Raw genomic sequence first — 23,912 nt, 5'->3', positions numbered from 1 at the left:
TCAGAATGTGACGTCGCCGAGGTAACACACCCACCATTTTCATTTTCAACACATTACAAACACCGGGTCTCAGCTCTGTTATGTTCCGTTTTTTTGACTATTTTTTGGAACTTTGGAGACATCATGCCTCGTCGGTGTGTTGTCGGAGGGTGTAACAACACTAACAGGGAGGGATTCAAGTTGCACCACTGGCCCGAAGATGCCAAAGTGGCAAGAAATCTGCCGCCAGGCCCTCATTGAATGTGCCAGAGTGTCTCCACATTTTACCGGCGATGCTAAGACAGACATGGCACAGAGATGTATGGATAACCTGCAGATGCATTTGCAACTATAAAGTCAACGAAATCACAAAGGTGAGTTTTGTTGATGTTGACTGCCAGCTAATCGATGCTAACATGCTACGCTAATCGACGCTAACATGCTATTTACCGGCGGTGCTAAAGCAGACATGGCACAGAGATGTATGGATAACCTGCAGATGCATTTGCAACTGTAAAGTCAACGAAATCACAAAGCTGAGTTTTGTTGATGTTGACTGCCAGCTAATCAAAGTTAACATGCTACGCTAATCGACGCTAACATGCTATTTACCGGCGGTGCTAAAGCAGACATGGCACAGAGATGTATGGATAACCTGCAGATGCATTTGCAAGGATAAAGTCAACGAAATCACAAAGGTGAGTTTTGTTGATGTTGACTGCCAACTAATCGATGCTAACATGCTACGCTAATCGACGCTAACATGCTATTTACCGGCGGTGCTAAAGCAGACATGGCACAGAGATGTATGGATAACCTGCAGATGCATTTGCAACGATAGTCAACGAAATCACAAAGGTGAGTTTTGTTGATGTTGACTGCCAACTAATCGATGCTAACATGCTACGCTAATCGACGCTAACATGCTATTTACCGGCGGTGCTAAAGCAGACATGGCACAGAGATGTATGGATAACCTGCAGATGCATTTGCAACGATAGTCAACGAAATCACAAAAGTGAGTTTTGTTGATGTTGACTACCAGCTAATCGATGCTAACATGCTACGCTAATCGACGCTAACATGCTATTTACCAGCGGTGCTAAAGCAGACATGGTACAGAGATGTATGGATAACCTGCAGATGCATTTGCAACTATAAAGTCAACGAAATCACAAAGGTGAGTTTTGTTGATGTTGACTGCCAGCTAATCGATGCTAACATGCTACGCTAATCCATGCTAACATGCTATTTACCGGCGGTGCTAAAGCAGACATGGCACAGAGATGTGTGGATAACCTGTAGATGCATTTGCAACTATATTACGTTTCCTTCCACCCACATTTAATGCGAAACAAACACTTACCAATCGACGGATTTAAGTTGCTCCAGTGTCAAAAGATGCGAAAGTCCCGATTGTTTGGTCCGCACATTTTACCGGCGATGCTAACGCAGCTATTCGGCCATGCTATGGCTATGAATAGCGTCAATAGCTATTCGCTCAATAGCTTCAGTTTCTTCTTCAATACTTTCATACTCCAACCATCCGTTTCAATACATGCGTAATCTGTTGAATCGCTTAAGTCGCTGAAATCCGAGTTTGAATCCGAGCTAACGTCGCTATATCTTGCTGTGGTATTCCCATTGTTTGTTTACATTGGCAGCACTGTGTGACGTCACAGGGAAATGGATAGTGGTTTCAAAGATAGCGAAAATAAGGCACTTTAAAGCTTTTTTTAGGGTTATTCCGAGACCGGTAAAATTTTGAAAAAAATTTCAAAAAATACAACAAGCCACTGGGAACTGATTTTTATTGTTTTAACCCTTTTGAAATTGTGATAATGTTCTTTTTTAAGTGAAGTACTCCCATTTGTCTTTGACCTTCAGGGCGCACCAGTAAACAGCTCCATTAGGCTACTTGATTAACCTCTCATAGGCTCTAAAAAACCCATCCAGGCATTGAGATGAACTGCTAGAAGGCCAGACACTCCACATATTTACAACTTGCTGCTATGCAGAATAACAGCCTATCAGTACTACTGGAGTACGCAATATTTTGGTTCTAAAAAAAAACTTTTGCAGATTTAATTATTTGCCCACTTTGGAGGTTTCGAGGTAATTTCACATCTGGACGCCACAAAGTGACCTCTAATAGCTGGATTAGGGGAAGTCGTTGACTGCAGAGGGCACACAAATACACTCGGGGGAATGTGTCAGATCTCTTTGGGGCTTAGCGTGATCAAATTATTGCTTTCTACCGGTCAACTTATCCAATTAAAGTTGTATAATACACGGCTTTGACCCAAGCGAGACGGCGGACGGGCAGACTGAAGTCTACCCGCCTCCACATGGGCAGAACAGACAAATACTTGGACGGGGGATTAGGCTCTTTCATCTGGCTCAGAGCGTCTCGCCGGCCTGATGTGCCTTATAGTATACATCAGCAAGGTCCTGATTAATAACGCTGTTTTTCAGCTCAGAATTCCTAATGCGGTCTTTTTTGTGGTTGGTGTTGAAGGACTTTTTTTTTTTTTTTCAAAGACTGCCACATTTAGAGCTATTTTTTTTCTAAATCACTTTGCCATTCCGGTCTAAAATTGGTAAATTTAAATTAATATTGAGGGCTATATTTGAGTATTGCCTGATATCAATGCCAAATCAATAAACAAGCCAGGATTTTTTATTTTTTTTTTACATCATTTTGTGGCATGCAGGTTGAAGAAAATTCTAATTAAAATGCTTCAATTATTTAAATAACATTAAAAATAAGCGATAAATTCACTAATATATTATAGAAATCACAGCAAATCATACTCATCACGGAGAATGTGCAAAACAATTACTAGCAGCTACTATTATTTTGATACTTTTCGGTATTTCTATATAATGGGGACCACAAAGAATTGCACTATTAGCTGTATTTTAACAAAAAAATCTTAGGGTACATTAAAAATATGTTTGTTATTGCAAATTTGTCTTTAAATAAAATAGAACAACTTGTCTTTTAGTAGTAAGTAAGCAAACAAAGGCTCCTAATTAGTCTGCTGACATATGCAGTAACATATTGTGCCATTTATCTACCTATTATTTTGTCAATATTATTAAGGACAAGTGGTAGAAAATGTATTAATTAATTAGAAAATCAGGTCACGCTGAGGGGGGCTATAGAAACAACTTTAACACTGTTACAAATATGCGCCACACTGTGAACCCACACCAAACAAGAACGACAAACACATTTCGGGAGAACATCCGCACCGTAACACAACAACACAACATTCCCAGAACCCCTTGCAGCACTAAGTCTTCCAGGACACTACAATATACACCCCCGCTACCCCCTAGAATAATGCACTTTGTGACTTCAATAATAAATATGGTAGGGCCATGTTGCATGCTTTTTCCAGGACTTGAATTTATTTATTTCGGAAATTTTTGTTACATTGTATAATGCATCCAGCGTAACATATTGTGTCATTTATCTACCTATTATTTTGTCAACATTATTAAGGACAAGTGGTAGAAAATTAATTAGAAAATCAGGTCACACTGAGGGGGGCTATACAAACAACTTTAACACTGTTACAAATATGCGCCACACTGTGAACCCACACCAAACAAGAACGACAAACACATTTCGGGAGAACATCCGCACCGTAACACAACATTCCCAGAACCCCTTGCAGCACTAAGTCTTCCGGGTCGCTACAATATACACCCCCGCTACCCCCTAGAAACCCCGCACACATCAACATCCTCAAATTCTAAGCTGCTGTTTTGAGGCATGTTAAAAAAAATAATGCACTTTGTGACTTCAATAATAAATATGGTAGTGCCATGTTGGCAGGCTTTTTCCAGAACTTGAGTTGATTTATTTTGGAAAACTTTGTTACATTGTGTAATGCATCCAGCGTAACATATTGTGTCATTTATCTACCTATTATTTTGTCAACATTATTAAGGACAAGTGGTAGAAAATTAATTAGAAAATCAGGTCACACTGAGCGGGGCTATACAAACAACTTTAACACTGTTACAAATATGCGCCACACTGTGAACCCACACCAAACAAGAACGACAAACACATTTCGGGAGAACATCCGCACCGTAACACAACATTCCCAGAACCCCTTGCAGCACTAAGTCTTCCGGGACGCTACAATATACACCCCAGCTACCCCCCTAGAAACCCCGCCCACATCAACATCCTCAAATTCTAAGCTGCTGTTTTGAGGCATGATCAAAAAAAATAATGCACTTTGTGACTTCAATAATAAATATGGTAGTGCCATGTTGGCATTTTTTTCCAGAACTTGGGTTGATTTATTTTGGAAAACTTTGTTACATTGTATAATGCATCCAGCGTAACATATTGTGTCATTTATCCACCTATTATTTTGTCAACATTATTAAGGACAAGTGGTAAAAAATGTATTAGAAAATCAGGTCACACTGAGGGGGGCTATATAAACAACTTTAACACTGTTACAAATATGCGCCACACTGTGAACCCACACCAAACAAGAACGACAAACACATTTCGGGAGAACATCCGCACCGTAACACAACATTCCCAGAACCCCTTGCAGCACTAAGTCTTCCGGGACGCTACAATATACACCCCCGCTACCCCCTAGAAACCCCGCCCACATCAACATCCTCAAATTCTAAGCTGCTGTTTTGAGGCATGTTCAAAAAATAATGCACTTTGTGACTTCAATAATAAATATGGTAGTGCCATGTTTGCATGCTTTTTCCAGAACTTGAGTTGATTTATTTTGGAAATTTTTGTTACATTGTATAATGCATCCAGCGTAACATATTGTGTCATTTATCTACCTATTATTTTGTCAACATTATTAAGGACAAGTGGTAGAAAATTAATTAGAAAATCAGGTCACACTGAGGGGGGCTATACAAACAACTTTAACACTGTTACAAATATGCGCCACACTGTGAACCCACACCAAACAACAATGACAAACACATTTCGGGAGAACATCCGCACCGTAACACAACATTCCCAGAACCCCTTGCAGCACTAAGTCTTCCGGAACGCTACAATATACAGCCCCGCTACCCCCTAGAAACCCCGCCCATATCAACCTCCTCAAATTTCAAATTCAAAGCTGCTCTTTTGAGGCCTGTTAAAAAAAAATAATGCACTTTGTGACTTCAATGATAAATATGGTAGTGCCATGTTGGCATGCTTTTTCCAGAACTTGAGTTGATTTATTTTGGAAAACTTTGTTACATTGTATAATGCATCCAGCGGGGCATCACAACAAAATCAGGCATAATAATGTGTTCATTCCACGACTGTATATATCGGTATCGGTAATTAAAAGAGTTGAATAATATCGTAATATCGGATATCGGCAAAAAAGCCATTATCGGACATCTCTAGTCTGGATGCCAATAAAAGTCTGATTTGCGTCATTCTGCCTCTTTACGTACATACTTCCACACAACTCAAGCAAAAATTAACACGCTATGTCAGACTATTGTTACAACCTTCTTACGCTTATCCAAGGTCGGGTCGCGGGGGCAACAGCCTAAGCAGGGAAACCCAGACTTCCCTCTCCCCAGCCACTTCGTCAAGCTCTTCCCGGGGGATCCCGAGGCGTTCCCAGGCCAGCCGGTAGACATAGTCTTCCCAACGTGTCCTGGGTCTTCCCCGTGGCCTCCTACCGGTTGGACGTGCCTTAAACACCTCCCTAGGGAGGCGTTCGGGTGGCATCCTGACCAGATACCCGAACCACCTCATCTGGGTCCTCTCGATGTGAAGGAGCAGCGGCTTTACTTTGAGTTCCTCCCGGATGGCAGAGCTTCTCACCCTATCTCTAAGGCAGGGGGAACTCATTTCGGCCGCTTGTACCCGTGATCTTGTCCTTTCGGTCATGACCCAAAGCTCATGACCATAGATGAGGATGGGAACGTAAATGGACCGGTAAATTGAGAGCTTTGCCTTCCGGCTCAGCTCCTTCTTCACCAGTACATGTAAAAGTTGTGTAATAAAAGAGCAAAATGCGGTTTCCCTACAAGCCGATAGTTCCGCAAAATCACCTTCAAGCTCTTGTTGTTTAAACTGTAGCATTTGAGCTAAATGCTCACTATCATCCGTGCAGGTAAAACAAATACAAACGACAAGCGTAACATCTGGATACTGTCCAAAGCTAATTTGCTACATTTAGCACTGAAATAAGAGAAGCAATATCCACTTATTTTTTGTGGTCCGGCTGCTACTGTTTGCACCAGCACGAAGGAACTGATTTTGCACAGCAAGAGGAAAAAAAGTAATTTGACACAGCATCCATGACCCGTAAAAAAACACACATCGGACCTCACCTCCACGTTCTATCTGGCCTGTTCCGCGAGGGCTGCTGCTTCAAGCACATGACAATGGGTAATTGATGCCGTCGCTAATGTTCTTTAGGTTGGGGTCACTTTAAAAAGGGGCCTCCACATCCCCTTCCTCACCCCCTCGCTGTCCTCTGAAGGTATGTGAGGGGCCACTAATGAGATGCCATCTGCTCCAACAGGCGGAATAAAATGGCAGGTGAGGCCTAATGGCTTGTTTAACAAGTCCTGGAAACACCAATTCAGCATATCAGCATCTTGTCTATGGTAATTAAACCCAAGTCGAGGACCCCGACAATGTTTTGGGTGAGGATTATATTTATTTTGATGATCAACCCTTTTCACGAACAGAAAGCGCTTTCTTCGATCTGCAGTCCTTTGATGTCTGAGCCTGAGCAATACTCAGGGTTAGATCTCTGAACGTTCTCAGTTCGAGAATACCACATACTTCAGTACACCGACAGGTGGCTTCGGCTTTATCGCGTCACAAAATGGGACTGGAGGAATGCATTCGACCGTGTCCCTCGGGAAGTCCTGTGGGGAGTGCTCAGAGAGTATGGGGTACCGGACTGTCTGATTGTGGCGGTCCGCTCCCTGTATGATCAGTGCCAGAGCTTGGTCCGCATTGCCGGCAGTAAGTCGAACACATTTCCAGTGAGGGTTGGACTCCGCCAAGGCTGTCCTTTGTCACCGATTCTGTTCATAACTTTTATGGACAGAATTTCTAGGCGCAGTCAAGGCGTTGAGGGGTTCCGGTTTGGTAACCGCAGGATTAGGTCTCTGCTTTTTGCAGATGATGTGGTCCTGATGGCTTCATCTGACCGGGATCTTCAGCTCTCGCTGGATCGGTTCGCAGCCGAGTGTGAAGCGACCGGAATGAGAATCAGCACCTCCAAGTGCGAGTCCATGGTTCTCGCCCGGAAAAGGGTGGAGTGCCATCTCCGGGTTGGGGAGGAGACCCTGCCCCAAGTGGAGGAGTTCAAGTACCTAGGAGTCTTGTTCACGAGTGAGGGAAGAGTGGATCGTGAGATCGACAGGCGGATCGGTGCGGCGTCTTCAGTAATGCGGACGTTGTACCGGTCCGTTGTGGTGAAGAAGGAGCTGAGCCGGAAGGCAAAGCTCTCAATTTACCGGTCGATCTACGTTCCCATCCTCACCTATGGTCATGAGCTTTGGGTCATGACCGAAAGGATAAGATCACGGGTACAAGCGGCCAAAATGAGTTTCCTCCGCCGTGTGGCGGGGCTCTCCCTTAGAGATAGGGTGAGAAGCTCTGCCATCCGGGAGGAACTCAAAGTAAAGCCGCTGCTCCTTCACATCGAGAGGAGCCAGATGAGGTGGTTCGGGCATCTGGTCAGGATGCCACCCGAACGCCTCCCTAGGGAGGTGTTTAGGGCACGTCCAACCGGTAGGAGGCCACGGGGAAGACCCAGGACACGTTGGGAAGACTATGTCTCCCGGCTGGCCTGGGAACGCCTCGGGATCCCCCGGGAAGAGCTAGACGAAGTGGCTGGGGAGAGGGAAGTCTGGGTTTCCCTGCTTAGGCTGTTGCCCCCGCGACCCGACCTCGGATAAGCGGAAGATGATGGATGGATGGATGGATGGAATGCGAGCGCTTTATCAGATGCATGTGTGGCGTTTTCTGGGGTCGAGTGAGCAACGTCACCACACCGCCAAGAGCTGCTCAATGAAGGGATCAAACAAAATGCGGTAAATCTTGCTCTGAATGGACAAGGGAAACCCGAACACGCCTTTTGACTTTGTATTGTAATCGTCGTCTTTGTCAGGGCGCAATTATCCTGAGGAAATGATATGATTAGGTTTCAGAGCAAACTAAGGCCGTGACAAAGTTCACGGCCTCCTAGAAACACATCAGGACCCTGCGAGGTTATCGAGGCCATGCTAAGAGGCCATTAGGTCACTGACCATGATTCTCTTCTGTCTAAAAAAAGGGGGTGCAGATGACTTAGCCAGACGGGTAATTCCTCTACACATCTCGTTTATTAAAGGCTGCCAAGCTTAGTCAATGGGATGGTCAGTGGTCATCCACCCCCCCACCTATCCTTGGACCTCTCACCCTCTGTGTTCTACCCCCCGGCACCTCTCTGCCCACTCAGGGGGAAAATTACTTCGAGCCAGGGAAATGCAGCTCCATTGAGATGGAGAGAAGCCTCTTTCAAAAGGACGATGTATTTTAAAAAATCGTTTCACTCGTCTTCTGGACGGATGGTAAGAGCAAGGAGGGGACAAGGTCATTAGATCGGCATCTCCATCAGTGTTGCATCCCCATTGTCCGAATGAATCCTCCTCATGAGAAAGCCCCAAGTCAACCCTACACAGGGCTCCGACTTTAACCCCGCCGCCCATTGTTGCCACTGTTCAGAGTGCCTTTGACTCAAAAAGCATCTCTCAAAGCTTGTCTTGGGCACAAAACCCAACAACATTGTTCTGCTGATTCTGACTGGGAATGGCCGGCTGGCAGCTGCTCGTATCCCTCAGCTGTACATGTGTCCGGAAGTTTAGAGAAGCTCTTACCTTCTGATGTTGCGACGCTCTCCCTCTAGCTGTCTGAGAAGCTCGTCAATGCATCGGTTGGCATCCATGTATTCCTGTCAAGAAGAGATCAGAGTATACTTGAACCAGAATCTCCACTCGCACCCTGATCACCAGACAACGGATCATCAGTTTGCCCCCATAAAGAGCAGCCAAGCAGAACCAAGTGTGTAACTCCAGAACCCAACTCAGCTGCGTTGGAAACTGTGCGATGGCCAACTGGGAATACTTCCTACTCTGGAATGTGCGGGTTAAAGTGCACAATCGTAGCAAAGGCTACTAGCGGGATGGAGCAAACAACAATAAAAAACAGATGTCATCTCTTTCTAGGCTGTCACTAAATGATTTACCGCCTACGTCAAGAATTAGTCAAACATGGCTTGTCACTACATGATGTATCGTCTTGGTTATATATGGACTGAAGTGCGTCAACAATTTCTGGTGTATGAATATTCCCATTAAGGGAAATTATAATCATATGTGTCTGGTTCCGCTGCATTGACACGAGACGGAGAAAATCCACCTCTCAATTGGGGGTTTTAGCCATTAATTGTCACTAAAAAGTATATGCTTACAACTTAGTGGAAAGTCCCTTTTCTATGACTGTGCCCGGGTGCATAAGCAAGGCTTATAAATGGGTTGTACTTGTATAGCGCTTTTCTACCTTCAAGGTACTCAAAGCGCTTTGACACTACTTCCACATTTACCCATTCACACACACATTCACACACTGATGGAGGGAGCTGCCATGCAAGGCGCTAACCAGCACCCATCAGGAGCAAGGGTGAAGTGTGCAAGTTAACCATGCTCTTGGGCACTAATACACCCCCATACCATCACCCATGCTGGCTTTTGCACTTTGCGCCTAGAACAATCCGGATGACATCTGAGGTCCTCTCCAAGGTTTCTCATAGTCAGCATTGTCGCTGGCGTCCCACTGAATGTGAATTCTCCCTGCCCACTGGGTGTGAGTTTTCCTTGCCCTTTTGTGGGTTCTTCCGGGGATGTTGTAGTCGTAATGATTTGTGCAGTCCTTTGAGACATTTGTGATTTGGGGCTATGTAAATAAACATTGATTGATTGATTATTTTCCTCTTTGGTCCGGAGGACACGACATCCACAGTGATCAAAAACAATTTGAAATGTGGACTCGTCAGACCTCAGAACACTTTTACAATTTGCATCAGTCCATCTTAGATGAGCTCGGGCCCAGCGAAGCCGGCGGCGTTTCTGGGTGTTGTTGATAAATGATAAATGGGTTGTACTTGTATAGGGCTTTTCTGCCTTCAAGGTACTCAAAGCGCTTTGACGCTACTTCCACATTCACACACACATTCACACACTGATGGAGGGAGCTGCCATGCAAGGCGCTAACCAGCACCCATCAGGAGCAAGGGTGAAGTGTGCAAGTTAACCATGCTCTTGGGCACTAATACACCCCCATACCATCACCCATGCTGGCCTTTGCACTTTGCGCCTAGAACAATCCGGATGATTCTTTTCCTCTTTGGTCCGGAGGACACGACATCCACAGTTATCAAAAACAATTTGAAATGTGGACTCGTCAGACCTCAGAACACTTTTACAATTTGCATCAGTCCATCTTAGATGAGCTCTCGGGCCCAGCGAAGCCGGTGGCGTTTCTGGGTGTTGTTGATAAATGATAAATGGGTTGTACTTGTATAGGGCTTTTCTACCTTCAAGGTACTCAAAGCGCTTTGACACTACTTCCACATTTACCCATTCACACACACATTCACACACTGATGGAGGGAGCTGCCATGCAAGGCGCTAACCAGCACCCATCAGGAGCAAGGGTGAAGTGTGCAAGTTAACCATGCTCTTGGGCACTAATACACCCCCATACCATCACCCATGCTGGCTTTTGCACTTTGCGCCTAGAACAATCCGGATGATTCTTTTCCTCTTTGGTCCGGAGGACACGACATCCACAGTTATCAAAAACAATTTGAAATGTGGACTCGTCAGACCTCAGAACACTTTTACAATTTGCATCAGTCCATCTTAGATGAGCTCGGGCCCAGCGAAGCCGGCGGCGTTTCTGGGTGTTGTTGATAAATGATAAATGGGTTGTACTTGTATAGGGCTTTTCTGCCTTCAAGGTACTCAAAGCGCTTTGACGCTACTTCCACATTCACACACACATTCACACACTGATGGAGGGAGCTGCCATGCAAGGCGCTAACCAGCACCCATCAGGAGCAAGGGTGAAGTGTGCAAGTTAACCATGCTCTTGGGCACTAATACACCCCCATACCATCACCCATGCTGGCTTTTGCACTTTGCGCCTAGAACAATCCGGATGATTCTTTTCCTCTTTGGTCCGGAGGACACGACATCCACAGTTATCAAAAACAATTTGAAATGTGGACTCGTCAGACCTCAGAACACTTTTACAATTTGCATCAGTCCATCTTAGATGAGCTCGGGCCCAGCGAAGCCGGCGGCGTTTCTGGGTGTTGTTGATAAATGATAAATGGGTTGTACTTGTATAGGGCTTTTCTGCCTTCAAGGTACTCAAAGCGCTTTGACGCTACTTCCACATTCACACACACATTCACACACTGATGGAGGGAGCTGCCATGCAAGGCGCTAACCAGCACCCATCAGGAGCAAGGGTGAAGTGTGCAAGTTAACCATGCTCTTGGGCACTAATACACCCCCATACCATCACCCATGCTGGCTTTTGCACTTTGCGCCTAGAACAATCCGGATGATTCTTTTCCTCTTTGGTCCGGAGGACACGACATCCACAGTTATCAAAAACAATTTGAAATGTGGACTCGTCAGACCTCAGAACACTTTTACAATTTGCATCAGTCCATCTTAGATGAGCTCGGGCCCAGCGAAGCCGGCGGCGTTTCTGGGTGTTGTTGATAAATGATAAATGGGTTGTACTTGTATAGGGCTTTTCTACCTTCAAGGTACTCAAAGCGCTTTGACACTACTTCCACATTCACACACACATTCACACACTGATGGAGGGAGCTGCCATGCAAGGCGCTAACCAGCACCCATCAGGAGCAAGGGTGAAGTGTGCAAGTTAACCATGCTCTTGGGCACTAATACACCCCCATACCATCACCCATGCTGGCTTTTGCACTTTGCGCCTAGAACAATCCGGATGATTCTTTTCCTCTTTGGTCCGGAGGACACGACATCCACAGTTATCAAAAACAATTTGAAATATGGACTCGTCAGACCTCAGAACACTTTTACAATTTGCATCAGTCCATCTTAGATGAGCTCGGGCCCAGCGAAGCCGGCGGCGTTTCTGGGTGTTGTTGATAAATGATAAATGGGTTGTACTTGTATAGGGCTTTTCTACCTTCAAGGTACTCAAAGCGCTTTGACGCTACTTCCACATTCACACACACATTCACACACTGATGGAGGGAGCTGCCATGCAAGGCGCCAACCAGCAACCATCAGGAGCAAGGGTGAAGTGTCTTGCTCGGGACACAACGGACGTGACGAGGTTGGTTCTAGGTGGGATTTGAACCAGTGACCCTCGGGTTGCGCACGGCCACTCTCCCACTGCGCCACGCCGTCCCTTATTATTCAATTGTATTCATGAAACAGATAAAATTCAGTCACACATGCTAAAAAACATGATTATAAAATTGTAAGAGGCCAACTCTCCTGGGCAGTCATTAATGTCGTTTATAGCAAACAACTTACTTGCTTGGATGAGTTTGATGTGGAAGAACCTTGGAGCCTTGACTTCAAATGCGTGTCCACAAACTCCCAGAAAGCATTTCCAGGATACTACAAAATTGTTGGAAAGCTTATTTATAAATATTCTAAATGTTCCTTTCCTGGGGCTGTAATAGTGAGCTATACTATTACCTTTGTACATATATTGTACACGACTATGCAAGCACGATGTTGCAGTTCTTTATTCGCATGAATTAATGGACCTAGCTGGAACACTACACATACAACTACGAACAATAATTCCATACAATTACGTGCCCTGATTTCAACCTTCATTCGGCCCACCCTCGGGGCTTCCTGCAGTCTTGAAGGACTGCCGCCACATTCGTTTGGTTTTTAGCAACCGATGGTCTTGGGCCAGATGTTAAGAAGCCACAGACCTGCAGTCTTGAAGGACTACTGCCACATTCGTTTGGGCTTTAGCAACCGATGGTCTTGGGCCAGATGTTAAGAAGCCACAATGCTGAGTGCTATGCTGTTGATTCTAGACCCCTTAGCACTCCTAAGTCTTAAGGAACTACCCGTGAGTTCCCTCCATTTTTTGCTGATGGGGTTAGAACAAAATATCAATGCTTACCCCATTCTGAAAGTCATTTAAATATAGCAAGTAGTATGCCACCGATTAACAGGAAACAAAACAAAATGCTCAAACAAATATACAAATATACAAACAAAAATCGCTCACAGCGGAGGCACAACTTGGTCTAAAGAACAAAGCTAACGCATAAACAGACTAAGAACATAAATCAAACATAGCTTACTTGGCATGGCATGAAGCACGAAACTATGGCAAGGCATGAAACAAGTCAGCACAGGGCGACTGACTGGCAAAGACGAGCTTAAATACTGCCTCTGATTAGTGCTCGGGGAAGCAGGTGAGCGAGCATTTTGTCCACCAGAGACAGGTGGACAAAATGAGTAACCAAGGAAAGCAGACAAGGGAGTGGAAAAAACAGGAACTTAAAGAGTCCAAAGGACAAACAGCACATGGCCAAACAAAAACAGACATGACATTTTATTTATTATTGGTTAGCTTCAGAATAACAATGTTATTTAAAATAATAAGAGACTTATTATACTTGAAAAATGTTGGTTTTACTTAAAAATGCACGCATTTAGTTGTATTCAGTGTTGAAAAATATTATATGGCTCTCATGGAAATACATTTTGAAATATGTGGCTTTCATGGCTCTCTCAGCCAAAAAGGTTCCCGACCCCTGCTGTAGCCGAACGGATATACTCATATACTCATATATACATATACACATATGTATATATATATATATATATATATATATATATATATATATATACATATACACATGTGTATATGTATATGTGTATACCAACTTTGTGTGGTCCCCTATATTTTGAAAAGTATCAAAAAGTAAGAAACATGTTTTATGTACCCTAAGATTTTTTTTTGTCACCATAAAGCCAGCGATGCAACTTTGTGTGGTCCCCTATATTTTGAAAAGTATCAAAAAGTAAGAAACATGTTATATATCTCCTCTCTGAGCTGCAACCTTATCGTGGTAGAGGAGTTTGCGTGTCCCAATGATCCTAGGAGCTATGTTGTCCGGGGGCATAAAGCCCCCTGGTAGGGTCTCCCAAGGCAAACAGGTTCTAGGTGAGGGATCAGACAAAGAGCAGCTCGAAGACCTATATGAAGAAGAAACATCATGGACCCAGATTTCCCTCGCCCGGACGCGGGTCACCGGGGCCCCCCTCTGGAGCCAGGCCCGGAGGTGGGGCACGATGGCGAGCGCCTGGTGGCCGGGCCTGTTCCCATGGGGCCCGGCCGGGCACAGCCCGAAGAGGCAACGTGGGTCACCCCTCCAATGGGCTCACCACCCATAGCAGGGGCCATAGAGGTCGGGTGCATTGTGAGCTGGGCGACAGCCGAAGGCAGGGCACTTGGCGGTCCGATCCTCGGCTACAGAAGCTAGCTCTTGGGACGTGGAACGTCACGTCACTGGGGGGGAAAGAGCCTGAGCTAGTGCGCGAAGTCGAGAAATTCCGGCTGGATATAGTCGGACTCACTTCGACGCACAGCAAGGGCTCTGGAACCACTTCTCTCGAGAGGGATTGGACCCTCTTCCACTCTGGCGTTGCCGGCAGTGAGAGGCGACGGGCTGGGGTGGCAATTCTTGTTTCCCCCCGACTCAAAGCCTGTACGTTGGAGTTTAACCCGGTGGACGAAAGGGTAGCCTCCCTCCGCCTTCGGGTGTGGGGACGGGTCCTGACTGTTGTTTGTGCTTATGCACCAAACAGCAGTTCAGAGTACCCACCCTTTTTGGGAACGCTCGAGGGAGTACTGGAAAGTGCTCCCCCGGGCGATTCCCTTGTCCTACTGGGAGACTTCAACGCTCACGTTGGCAACGACAGTGAAACCTGGAGAGGCGTGATTGGGAAGAATGGCCGCCCGGATCTGAACCCGAGTGGTGTTTTGTTATTGGACTTTTGTGCTCGTCACAGTTTGTCCATAACGAACACCATGTTCAAACATAAGGGTGTCCATATGTGCACTTGGCACCAGGACACCCTAGGCCGCAGTTCCATGATCGACTTTGTAGTTGTGTCATCGGATTTGCGGCCTTATGTTATGGACACTCGGGTGAAGAGAGGGGCGGAGCTTTCTACCGATCACCACCTGGTGGTGAGTTGGCTGCGATGGTGGGGGAGGATGCCGGACAGACCTGGGAGGCCCAAACGCATTGTGAGGGTCTGCTGGGAACGTCTGGCAGAGTCTCCTGTCAGACAAAGTTTCAATTCCCACCTCCGGAAGAACTTTGAACATGTCACGAGGGAGGTGCTGGACATTGAGTCCGAGTGGACCATGTTCCGCACCTCTATTGTCGAGGCGGCAGATCGGAGCTGTGGCCGCAAGGTAGTTGGTGCCTGTCGGGGCGGCAATCCTAAAACCCCCTGGTGGACACCAGCGGTGAGGGATGCCGTCAAGCTGAAGAAGGAGTCCTATCGGGTCCTTTTGACTCATAGGACTCCGGAGGCAGTGGACAGGTACCGACAGGCCAAGCGGTGTGCAGCTTCAGCGGTCGCGGAGGCAAAAACTCGGACATGGGAAGAGTTCGGGGAAGCTATGGAAAACGACTTCCGGACGGCTTCGAAGCGATTCTGGACCACCGTCCGCCGCCTCAGGAAGGGGAAGCAGTGCACTATCAACATCGTGTATGGTGCGGATGGTGTTCTGCTGACCTCGACTGCGGATGTTGTGGACAGGTGGAAGGAATACTTCGAAGACCTCCTCAATCCCACCAACACGTCTTCCTATGAGGAAGCAGTGCCTGGGGAATCTGTGGTGGACTCTCCTATTTCTGGGGCTGAGGTCGCTGAGGTAGTTAAAAAGCTCCTCGGTGGCAAGGCCCCAGGGGTGGACGAGATCCGCCCGGAGTTCCTTAAGGCTCTGGATGCTGTGGGGCTGTCTTGGTTGACAAGACTTTGCAGCATCGCGTGGACATCGGGGGCGGTACCTCTGGATTGGCAGACCGGGGTGGTGGTTCCTCTCTTCAAAAAGGGGGACCGGAGGGTGTGTTCCAACTATCGTGGGATCACACTCCTCAGCCTTCCCGGTAAGGTTTATTCAGGTGTACTGGAGAGGAGGCTACGTCGGATAGTCGAACCTCGGATTCAGGAGGAACAGTGTGGTTTTCGTCCTGGTCGTGGAACTGTGGACCAGCTCTATACTCTCGGCAGGGTTCTTGAGGGTGCATGGGAGTTTGCCCAACCAGTCTACATGTGCTTTGTGGACTTGGAGAAGGCATTCGACCGTGTCCCTCGGGAAGTCCTGTGGGGAGTGCTCAGAGAGTATGGGGTATCGGACTGTCTTATTGTGGCGGTCCGTTCCCTGTACGATCAGTGCCAGAGCTTGGTCCGCATTGCCGGCAGTAAGTCGAACACATTTCCAGTGAGGGTTGGACTCCGCCAAGGCTGTCCTTTGTCACCGATTCTGTTCATAACTTTTATGGACAGAATTTCTAGGCGCAGTCAAGGCGTTGAGGGGTTCCGGTTTGGTAACCGCAGGATTAGGTCTCTGCTTTTTGCAGATGATGTGGTCCTGATGGCTTCATCTGACCGGGGTCTTCAGCTCTCGCTGGATCGGTTCGCAGCCGAGTGTGAAGCGACCGGAATGAGAATCAGCACCTCCAAGTCCGAGTCCATGGTTCTCGCCCGGAAAAGGGTGGAGTGCCATCTCCGGGTTGGGGAGGAGACCCTGCCCCAAGTGGAGGAGTTCAAGTACCTAGGAGTCTTGTTCACGAGTGAGGGAAGAGTGGATCGTGAGATCAACAGGCGGATCGGTGCGGCGTCTTCAGTAATGCGGACGTTGTACCGGTCCGTTGTGGTGAAGAAGGAGCTGAGCCGGAAGGCAAAGCTCTCAATTTACCGGTCGATCTACGTTCCCATCCTCACCTATGGTCATGAGCTTTGGGTCATGACCGAAAGGATAAGATCACGGGTACAAGCGGCCGAAATGAGTTTCCTCCGCCGTGTGGCGGGGCTCTCCCTTAGAGATAGGGTGAGAAGCTCTGCCATCCGGGAGGAACTCAAAGTAAAGCCGCTGCTCCTTCACATCGAGAGGAGCCAGATGAGGTGGTTCGGGCATCTGGTCAGGATGCCACCCGAACGCCTCCCTAGGGAGGTGTTTAGGGCACGTCCAACCGGTAGGAGGCCACGGGGAAGACCCAGGACACGTTGGGAAGACTATGTCTCCCGGCTGGCCTGGGAACGCCTCGGGATCCCCCGGGAAGAGCTAGACGAAGTGGCTGGGGAGAGGGAAGTCTGGGTTTCCCTGCTTAGGCTGTTGCCCCCGCGACCCGACCTCGGATAAGCGGAAGATGATGGATGGACATGTGTATATATATATATATATATATATATATATATATATATATACACATATGTATATATATATATATATATATATATATATATATATATATATATATAAGAAATACTTGATACACCACCCCCTAACTCCCGAATTCGGAGGTCTCAAGCTGGGCAAGTATGCCGATGTATGATCCTGTAACGACTTGGTATCGGATTGATACCCAAATTTGTGGTATCATCCAAAACTAATGTAAAGTATCCAAACAACAGTAGAATAAGTGATTATTACATTTTAACAAAAGTGTAGATAGACCATTTTAAAAGAGAAAGTAAGAAGATGTCAACAGTAAATGAACAAGTAAATTAATAATGAACTTACTACCACTTGTTCTTAATAATGTTGACAAAATAATAGAATGGAAAATGACACAATATGTTACTGCAGACTAATTAAGAGCCTTTCTTTGTTTACTTACTAATAAAATACAAGTTGTCTTGTATGTTCACTATTTTATTTAAGGACAAACTTGCAATAAGAAACATGTTTAATGTACCCAAAGATTTTTTTTTGTCACAATAAAGCCAGCGATGCAGCTTTGTGTGGTCCCCTATATTTTGAAAAGTATCAAAAAGTAAGAAACATGTTTAATGTACCCAAAGATTTTTTTTTGTCACAATAAAGCCAGCGATGCGACTTTGTGTGGTCCCCTATATTTTGAAAAGTATCAAAAAGTAAGAAACATGTTTAATGTACCCTAAGATTTTTTTTTGTCACAATAAAGCCAGCGATGCAACTTTGTGTGGTCATCTATATTTCGAAAAGTATCAAAAAGTAAGAAACATGTTTAATGTACCCAAAGATTTTTTTTGTCACAATAAAGCCAGCGATGCAACTTTGTGTGGTCCCCTATATTTTGAAAAGCATCAAAAAGTAAGAAACATGTTTAATGTACCCTAAGATTTTTTTTGTCACAATAAAGCCAGCGATGCAACTTTGTGTGGTCCCCTATATTTTGAAAAGTATCAAAAAGTAAGAAACATGTTTAATGTACCCAAAGATTTTTTTTGTCACAATAAAGCCAGCGATGCAACTTTGTGTGGTCCCCTATATTTTGAAAAGTATCAAAAAGTAAGAAACATGTTTAATGTACCCTAAGATTTTTTTTTCTTACAATAAAGCCAGCGATGCAACTTTGTGTGGTCCCCTATATTTTGAAAAGTATCAAAAAGTAAGAAACATGTTTTATGTACCCTAAGATTTTTTTTTGTCACCATAAAGCCAGCGATGCAACTTTGTGTGGTCCCCTATATTTTGAAAAGTATCAAAAAGTAAGAAACATGTTTAATGTACCCAAAGATTTTTTTTTGTCACAATAAAGCCAGCGATGCAACTTTGTGTGGTCCCCTATATTTTGAAAAGTATCAAAAAGTAAGAAACATGTTTAATGTACCCAAATGTTTTTTTTTGTCACACTAAAGCCAGCGGTGCAACTTTGTGTGGTCCCCTATATTTTGAAAAGTATCAAAAAGTAAGAAACATGTTTAATATACCAAAAGATTTTTTTGTCACAATAAAGCCAGCGATGCAACTTTGTGTGGTCCCCTATATTTTGAAAAGTATCAAAAAGTAAGAAACATGCTTAATGTACCCAAAGATTTTTTTTTGTCACAATAAAGCCAGCGATGCAACTTTGTGTGGTCCCCTATATTTTGAAAAGTATCAAAAAGTAAGAAACATGTTTAATGTACCCAAAGATTTTTTTTGTCACAATAAAGCCAGCGATGCAACTTTGTGTGGTCCCCTATATTTTGAAAAGTATCAAAAAGTAAGAAATATTTTTAATGTACCCAAAGATTTTTTTTGTCACAATAAAGCCAGCGATGCAACTTTGTGTGGTCCCCTATATTTTGAAAAGTATCAAAAAGTAAGAAACATGTTTAATGTACCCTAAGATTTTTTTTTCTCACAATAAAGCCAGCGATGCAACTTTGTGTGGTCCCCTATATTTTGAAAAGAATCAAAAAGTAAGAAACATGTTTAATGTACCCTAAGATTTTTTTTTGTCACAATAAAGCCAGCGATGCAACTTTGTGTGGTCCCCTATATTTCGAAAAGTATCGAAAAGTAAGAAACATGTTTAATGTACCCTAAGATTTTTTTTTGTCACAATAAAGCCAGCGATGCAACTTTGTGTGGTCCCCTATATTTTGAAAAGTATCAAAAAGTAAGAAACATGTTTAATGTACCCTAAGATTTTTTTTTGTCACAATAAAGCCAGCGATGCAACTTTGTGTGGTCCCCTATATTTCGAAAAGTATCAAAAAGTAAGAAACATGTTTAATGTACCCTAAGATTTTTTTTTTGTCACAATAAAGCCAGCGATGCAACTTTGTGTGGTCCCCTATATTTTGAAAAGTATCAAAAAGTAAGAAACATGTTTAATGTACCCAAAGATTTTTTTTGTCACAATAAAGCCAGCGATGCAACTTTGTGTGGTCCCCTATATTTTGAAAAGCATCAAAAAGTAAGAAACATGTTTAATGTACCCAAAGATTTTTTTTGTCACAATAAAGCCAGCGATGCAACTTTGTGTGGTCCCCTATATTTTGAAAAGTATCAAAAAGTAAGAAACATGTTTAATGTACCCTAAGATTTTTTTTTTCTCACAATAAAGCCAGCGATGCAACTTTGTGTGGTCCTCTTTATTTTGAAAAATATCCAAAAAGTACGGAAAATAATTAATATCAAAATATTTTTAGTACCAGTACCGAAATATTGGTATCGGGACAACACTACTATCCAGTAGTAAGTACCAGGTCACGAGACATATTTGCAGGCTACATCAAACACATAGTCGAGCTGCCTGAGTGGATATTATCATTAAGGAGCCCCCTTCTAATGACAGGGCACCCGAATCCTTCTCAGCACACGTGCAAGAATGCGAGGAATGCTGCGAGCTTGTTGTCACGTGAAGGGTATTTAAAGCCCAGATTTAAAGCACTGCTTACGTATGTGATACAATGTGGTCTACTCTCAGGCAGACTTTATTTACAGCGCAAGTGAAAGCGGCCCCCGGCCTACGAGCCTACCGGGGCCCCCTGGTGCAGGCGCGGCTGAACCTGCTCAACTCAGACTTTGTGCAAGGTTTCTTAGAAACCTTTGTTCGGGACAGCTCTGTAATTGCAGTGTTTCCAAAGTCCTGAGCTCGTAAAACATCAGTTTAACGTGTGCGTTTTTGTTTCTCATAGTTAAGATTGTTTTCCATAATTAAGACCAGATGCGTTATCTTTCACACATTCTTGGAGATCAGTGGTGTCTGGTTCTGATATCAACTTCTCTGCGGCAGACTTTATTAATTAAAAAAAAAATGCTCCTTCATTGCCTCATCATCAGATTTCCCGGTAAGGTCTATTCAGGAGGCTATGCCGGATACTCGAACCTCGGATTCAGGAGGAACAGTGTGGTTTTCGTCCAGGTCGTGGAACTGTGGACCAGCTCTAGACATTCGGCAGGATCCTTAAGGGTGCATTTAAGTCTCACCTTAAAACTCATCTGTATACTCTAGCCTTTAAATAGACCTCCTTTTTAGACCAGTTGATCCGCCGCTTCTTTTCTTTCTCCTATGTCCCCCCCTCCCTTGTGGAGGGGGTCCGGTCCGATGACCATGGATGAAGTACTGGCTGTCCAGAGTCGAGACCCAGGATGGACCGCTCGTCGGGACCCAGGATGGACCGCTCGCCTGTATCGGTTGGGGACATCTCTACGCTGATGATCCGCTTGAGATGGTTTCCTGTGGACGGGACTCTCGCTACCGTCTTGGATTCGCTTGAACTGAACTCTCGCGGCTGTGTTGGAGCCACTATGGATTGAACTTTCACAGTATCATGTTAGACCCGCTCGACATCCATTGCTTTCGGTCCCCTAGAGGGGGGGGGGTTGCCCACATCTGAGGTCCTCTCCAAGGTTTCTCATAGTCAGCATTGTCACTGGCGTCCCACTGGATGTGAATTCTCCCTGCCCACTGGGTGTGAGTTTTCCTTGCCCTTTTGTGGGTTCTTCCGAGGATGTTGTAGTTGTAATGATTTGTGCAGTCCTTTGAGACATTTGTGATTTGGGGCTATATAAATAAACATTGATTGATTGATTGATTGCATGGGAGTTTGCCCAACCAGTCTACATGTGCTTGATGGACTTGGAGAAGACCGTGTCTCCCGGGAAGTCCTGTGGGGAGTGCTCAGAGAGTATAAGGCCTCGGACTGTCTGATTGTGGCAGTCCACACCCTGTATGATCAGTGCCAGAGCTTGGTCCGCATTGTCGGCAGTAAGTCGGACCTGTTTCCAGTGAGGGTTGGACTCCGCCAAGGCTGCCCTTTGTCACCGATTCCATTGATAATTTTTATAGACAGAATTTCTAGGCGCAGTCAAGGCGTTGAGGGGATCCTGTTTGGTGGCTGCAGGATTAGGTCTCTGCTTTTTGCAGATGATGAGGTTCTGATGGCTTCATCTGACCGGGATCTTCAGCTCTCACTGGATCGGTTCGCAGCAGAGTGTGAAGCAACTGGGATGACGATAACACCTCCAAGTCCGAGTCCATGGTTCTCGCCCGGAAAAGGGTGGAGTGTCATCTCTGAGTTGGGGTGGAGACCTTGCCCCATGAGGGGGAGTTCAAGTACCTACGAGTCTTGTTCACGAGTGAGGGAAGAGTGGATCGTGAGATCGACAGGCCGATCGGTGCGGCGTCTTCAGTAAAGCGGACGTTGTATCGATCCATTGTGGTGAAGAAGGAGCTGAGCCGGAAGGCGAAGCTCTCAATTTACCGGTCGATCTACGTTCCCATCCTCACCTATGGTCATGAGCTTTGGGTTATGACCGAAAGCACAAGATCACGGGTACAAGCGGCCGAAATGAGTTTCCTCTGCCGGGTGGTGGGTCTCTCCCTTAGAGATAGGGTGAGAAGCTCTGGCATCCGGGAGGAACTCCAAGTAAAGCCGCTGCTCCTTCACATCGAGAGGAGCCAGATGAGGTGGTTCGGGCTTCTGGTCAGGATGCCACCCGAACCTCCCTAGGGAGGTGTTTAGGGCACATCCGACTGGTAGGAAGCCACGGGGAAGACCCAGGCCCCGGGAAGAGCTGGACGAAACGGCTGGGGAGAGGAAAGTCTGGGCTTCCCTGCTTAGGCTGCTGCCCCCGCAAGCCGACAACGGATAAGCGTATGATCCACAATAAGTATATTCTCACTAATAACCAGTGCACTTTTCTTAGTAGAAAAGAAAATACCTTTTTGCTCAATATGTTGAAAAATATTCTTCAATGAAGTAAATGCTAGTGCCATCATCTTGACGTAATGATATGTGCTCGGCATCATGATAGCCACATTTGCAGTCCTCTCCAAGGTTTCTCATCGTCATTCTCATCCCACTGGGTTGTGAGCTTTTTCTTGCCCTTATGTGAACTGAACTGAATTATATTTATATAGCGCTTTTCTCTAGTGACTCAAAGCGCTTTACATAGTGAAACCCAATATCTAAGTTACATTTAAACCAGTGTGGGGGGCACTGGGAGCAGGTGGGTAAAGTGTCTTGCCCAAGGACACAACGGCAGTGACTAGGATGGCGGAAGCGGGAATCGAACCCGCAACCCTCAAGTTGCTGGCAAGGCCACTCTACCAACCGACCTATACAGCCCCGTGGGCGCTCTTGTGATATCGGGCTACAGTATATAAATAAACATTGATTGATTGATTATCTGTTAAACTGATCACACAAAATGATTGACGGTTGATTTTATGACCGAAATAAACTCATTTCATCGCAGCGAGGGTTAACATATTGTCAAAGTCCACCTCGGCCTCTACTTTCCGGCCTCCCTGAACCGGCAGCCCAGTCTGCGTTTACAGATAAGACAACTCGTGGCGGTCAGCAGATCACACACCAAAGACAAGGTCGTGACCTCTCATCTTTTCACCCCGGCCCGGCTCGGCTTGCTGGGAGTTTTTTTTTTTTTTTTTTCGAAGCGGTCCTCCCAGCGTGAGCTCTCTAAGCTGCAAACCCTAAATTGCAGCTTTAACGGAGAAAACAAAGACTTGTCTTGGCAAGTAAATCATCCAAAAGGACAGCATGGATGACTTGTTTTTGTATGTTCTGAGGCCAAACAAAGGGAAATGCTATTTTATAGTCCTTCGTACTTTTTTCCATCATGTCGAATATTGCAAGTCCAACCTGTACGTTGTAGCTCAATACAATTGTGTTAGGAATCCTCAACATACATACAAAAAATATCTGTATCTCAGCTTTGTGCAGTACTCAGTTGTAATAGACTTTTCCACCACAGTGATGACAATATTCATTTAAACGGAAGAAGTGTACATCAAAAGTCATGGAGAAGTTTCTTAAGCTCAAAACTTATGACTGAAGTTGTAAAGCTCTATTTTAAT

At 45.3% G+C, this 23,912-nt stretch overlaps 1 protein-coding gene across 5 annotated transcripts in view; it reads right to left on the bottom strand.

The window, feature by feature from the left end:
* The window catches only part of LOC133544269 (nck-associated protein 5-like), a 323,916-nt gene that overhangs the window by 249,956 nt on the left and 50,048 nt on the right, over positions 1-23,912 (bottom strand). For all 5 annotated transcript variants that reach the window (XM_061889431.1, XM_061889433.1, XM_061889432.1 and 2 more), the window contains exon 2: positions 8,875-8,948. In XM_061889431.1, coding sequence (XP_061745415.1) covers positions 8,875-8,948 — 74 coding nt within the window. The remainder of the gene's footprint in view (positions 1-8,874; positions 8,949-23,912) is intronic.

The sequence above is a fragment of the Nerophis ophidion genome, linkage group LG27, assembly GCF_033978795.1.
Source record: "Nerophis ophidion isolate RoL-2023_Sa linkage group LG27, RoL_Noph_v1.0, whole genome shotgun sequence".
Lineage (NCBI taxonomy): Eukaryota > Metazoa > Chordata > Actinopteri > Syngnathiformes > Syngnathidae > Nerophis > Nerophis ophidion.
Note: the sequence above shows the minus strand (reverse complement) of the source record. Positions and strands in the feature narration are given on the sequence as shown.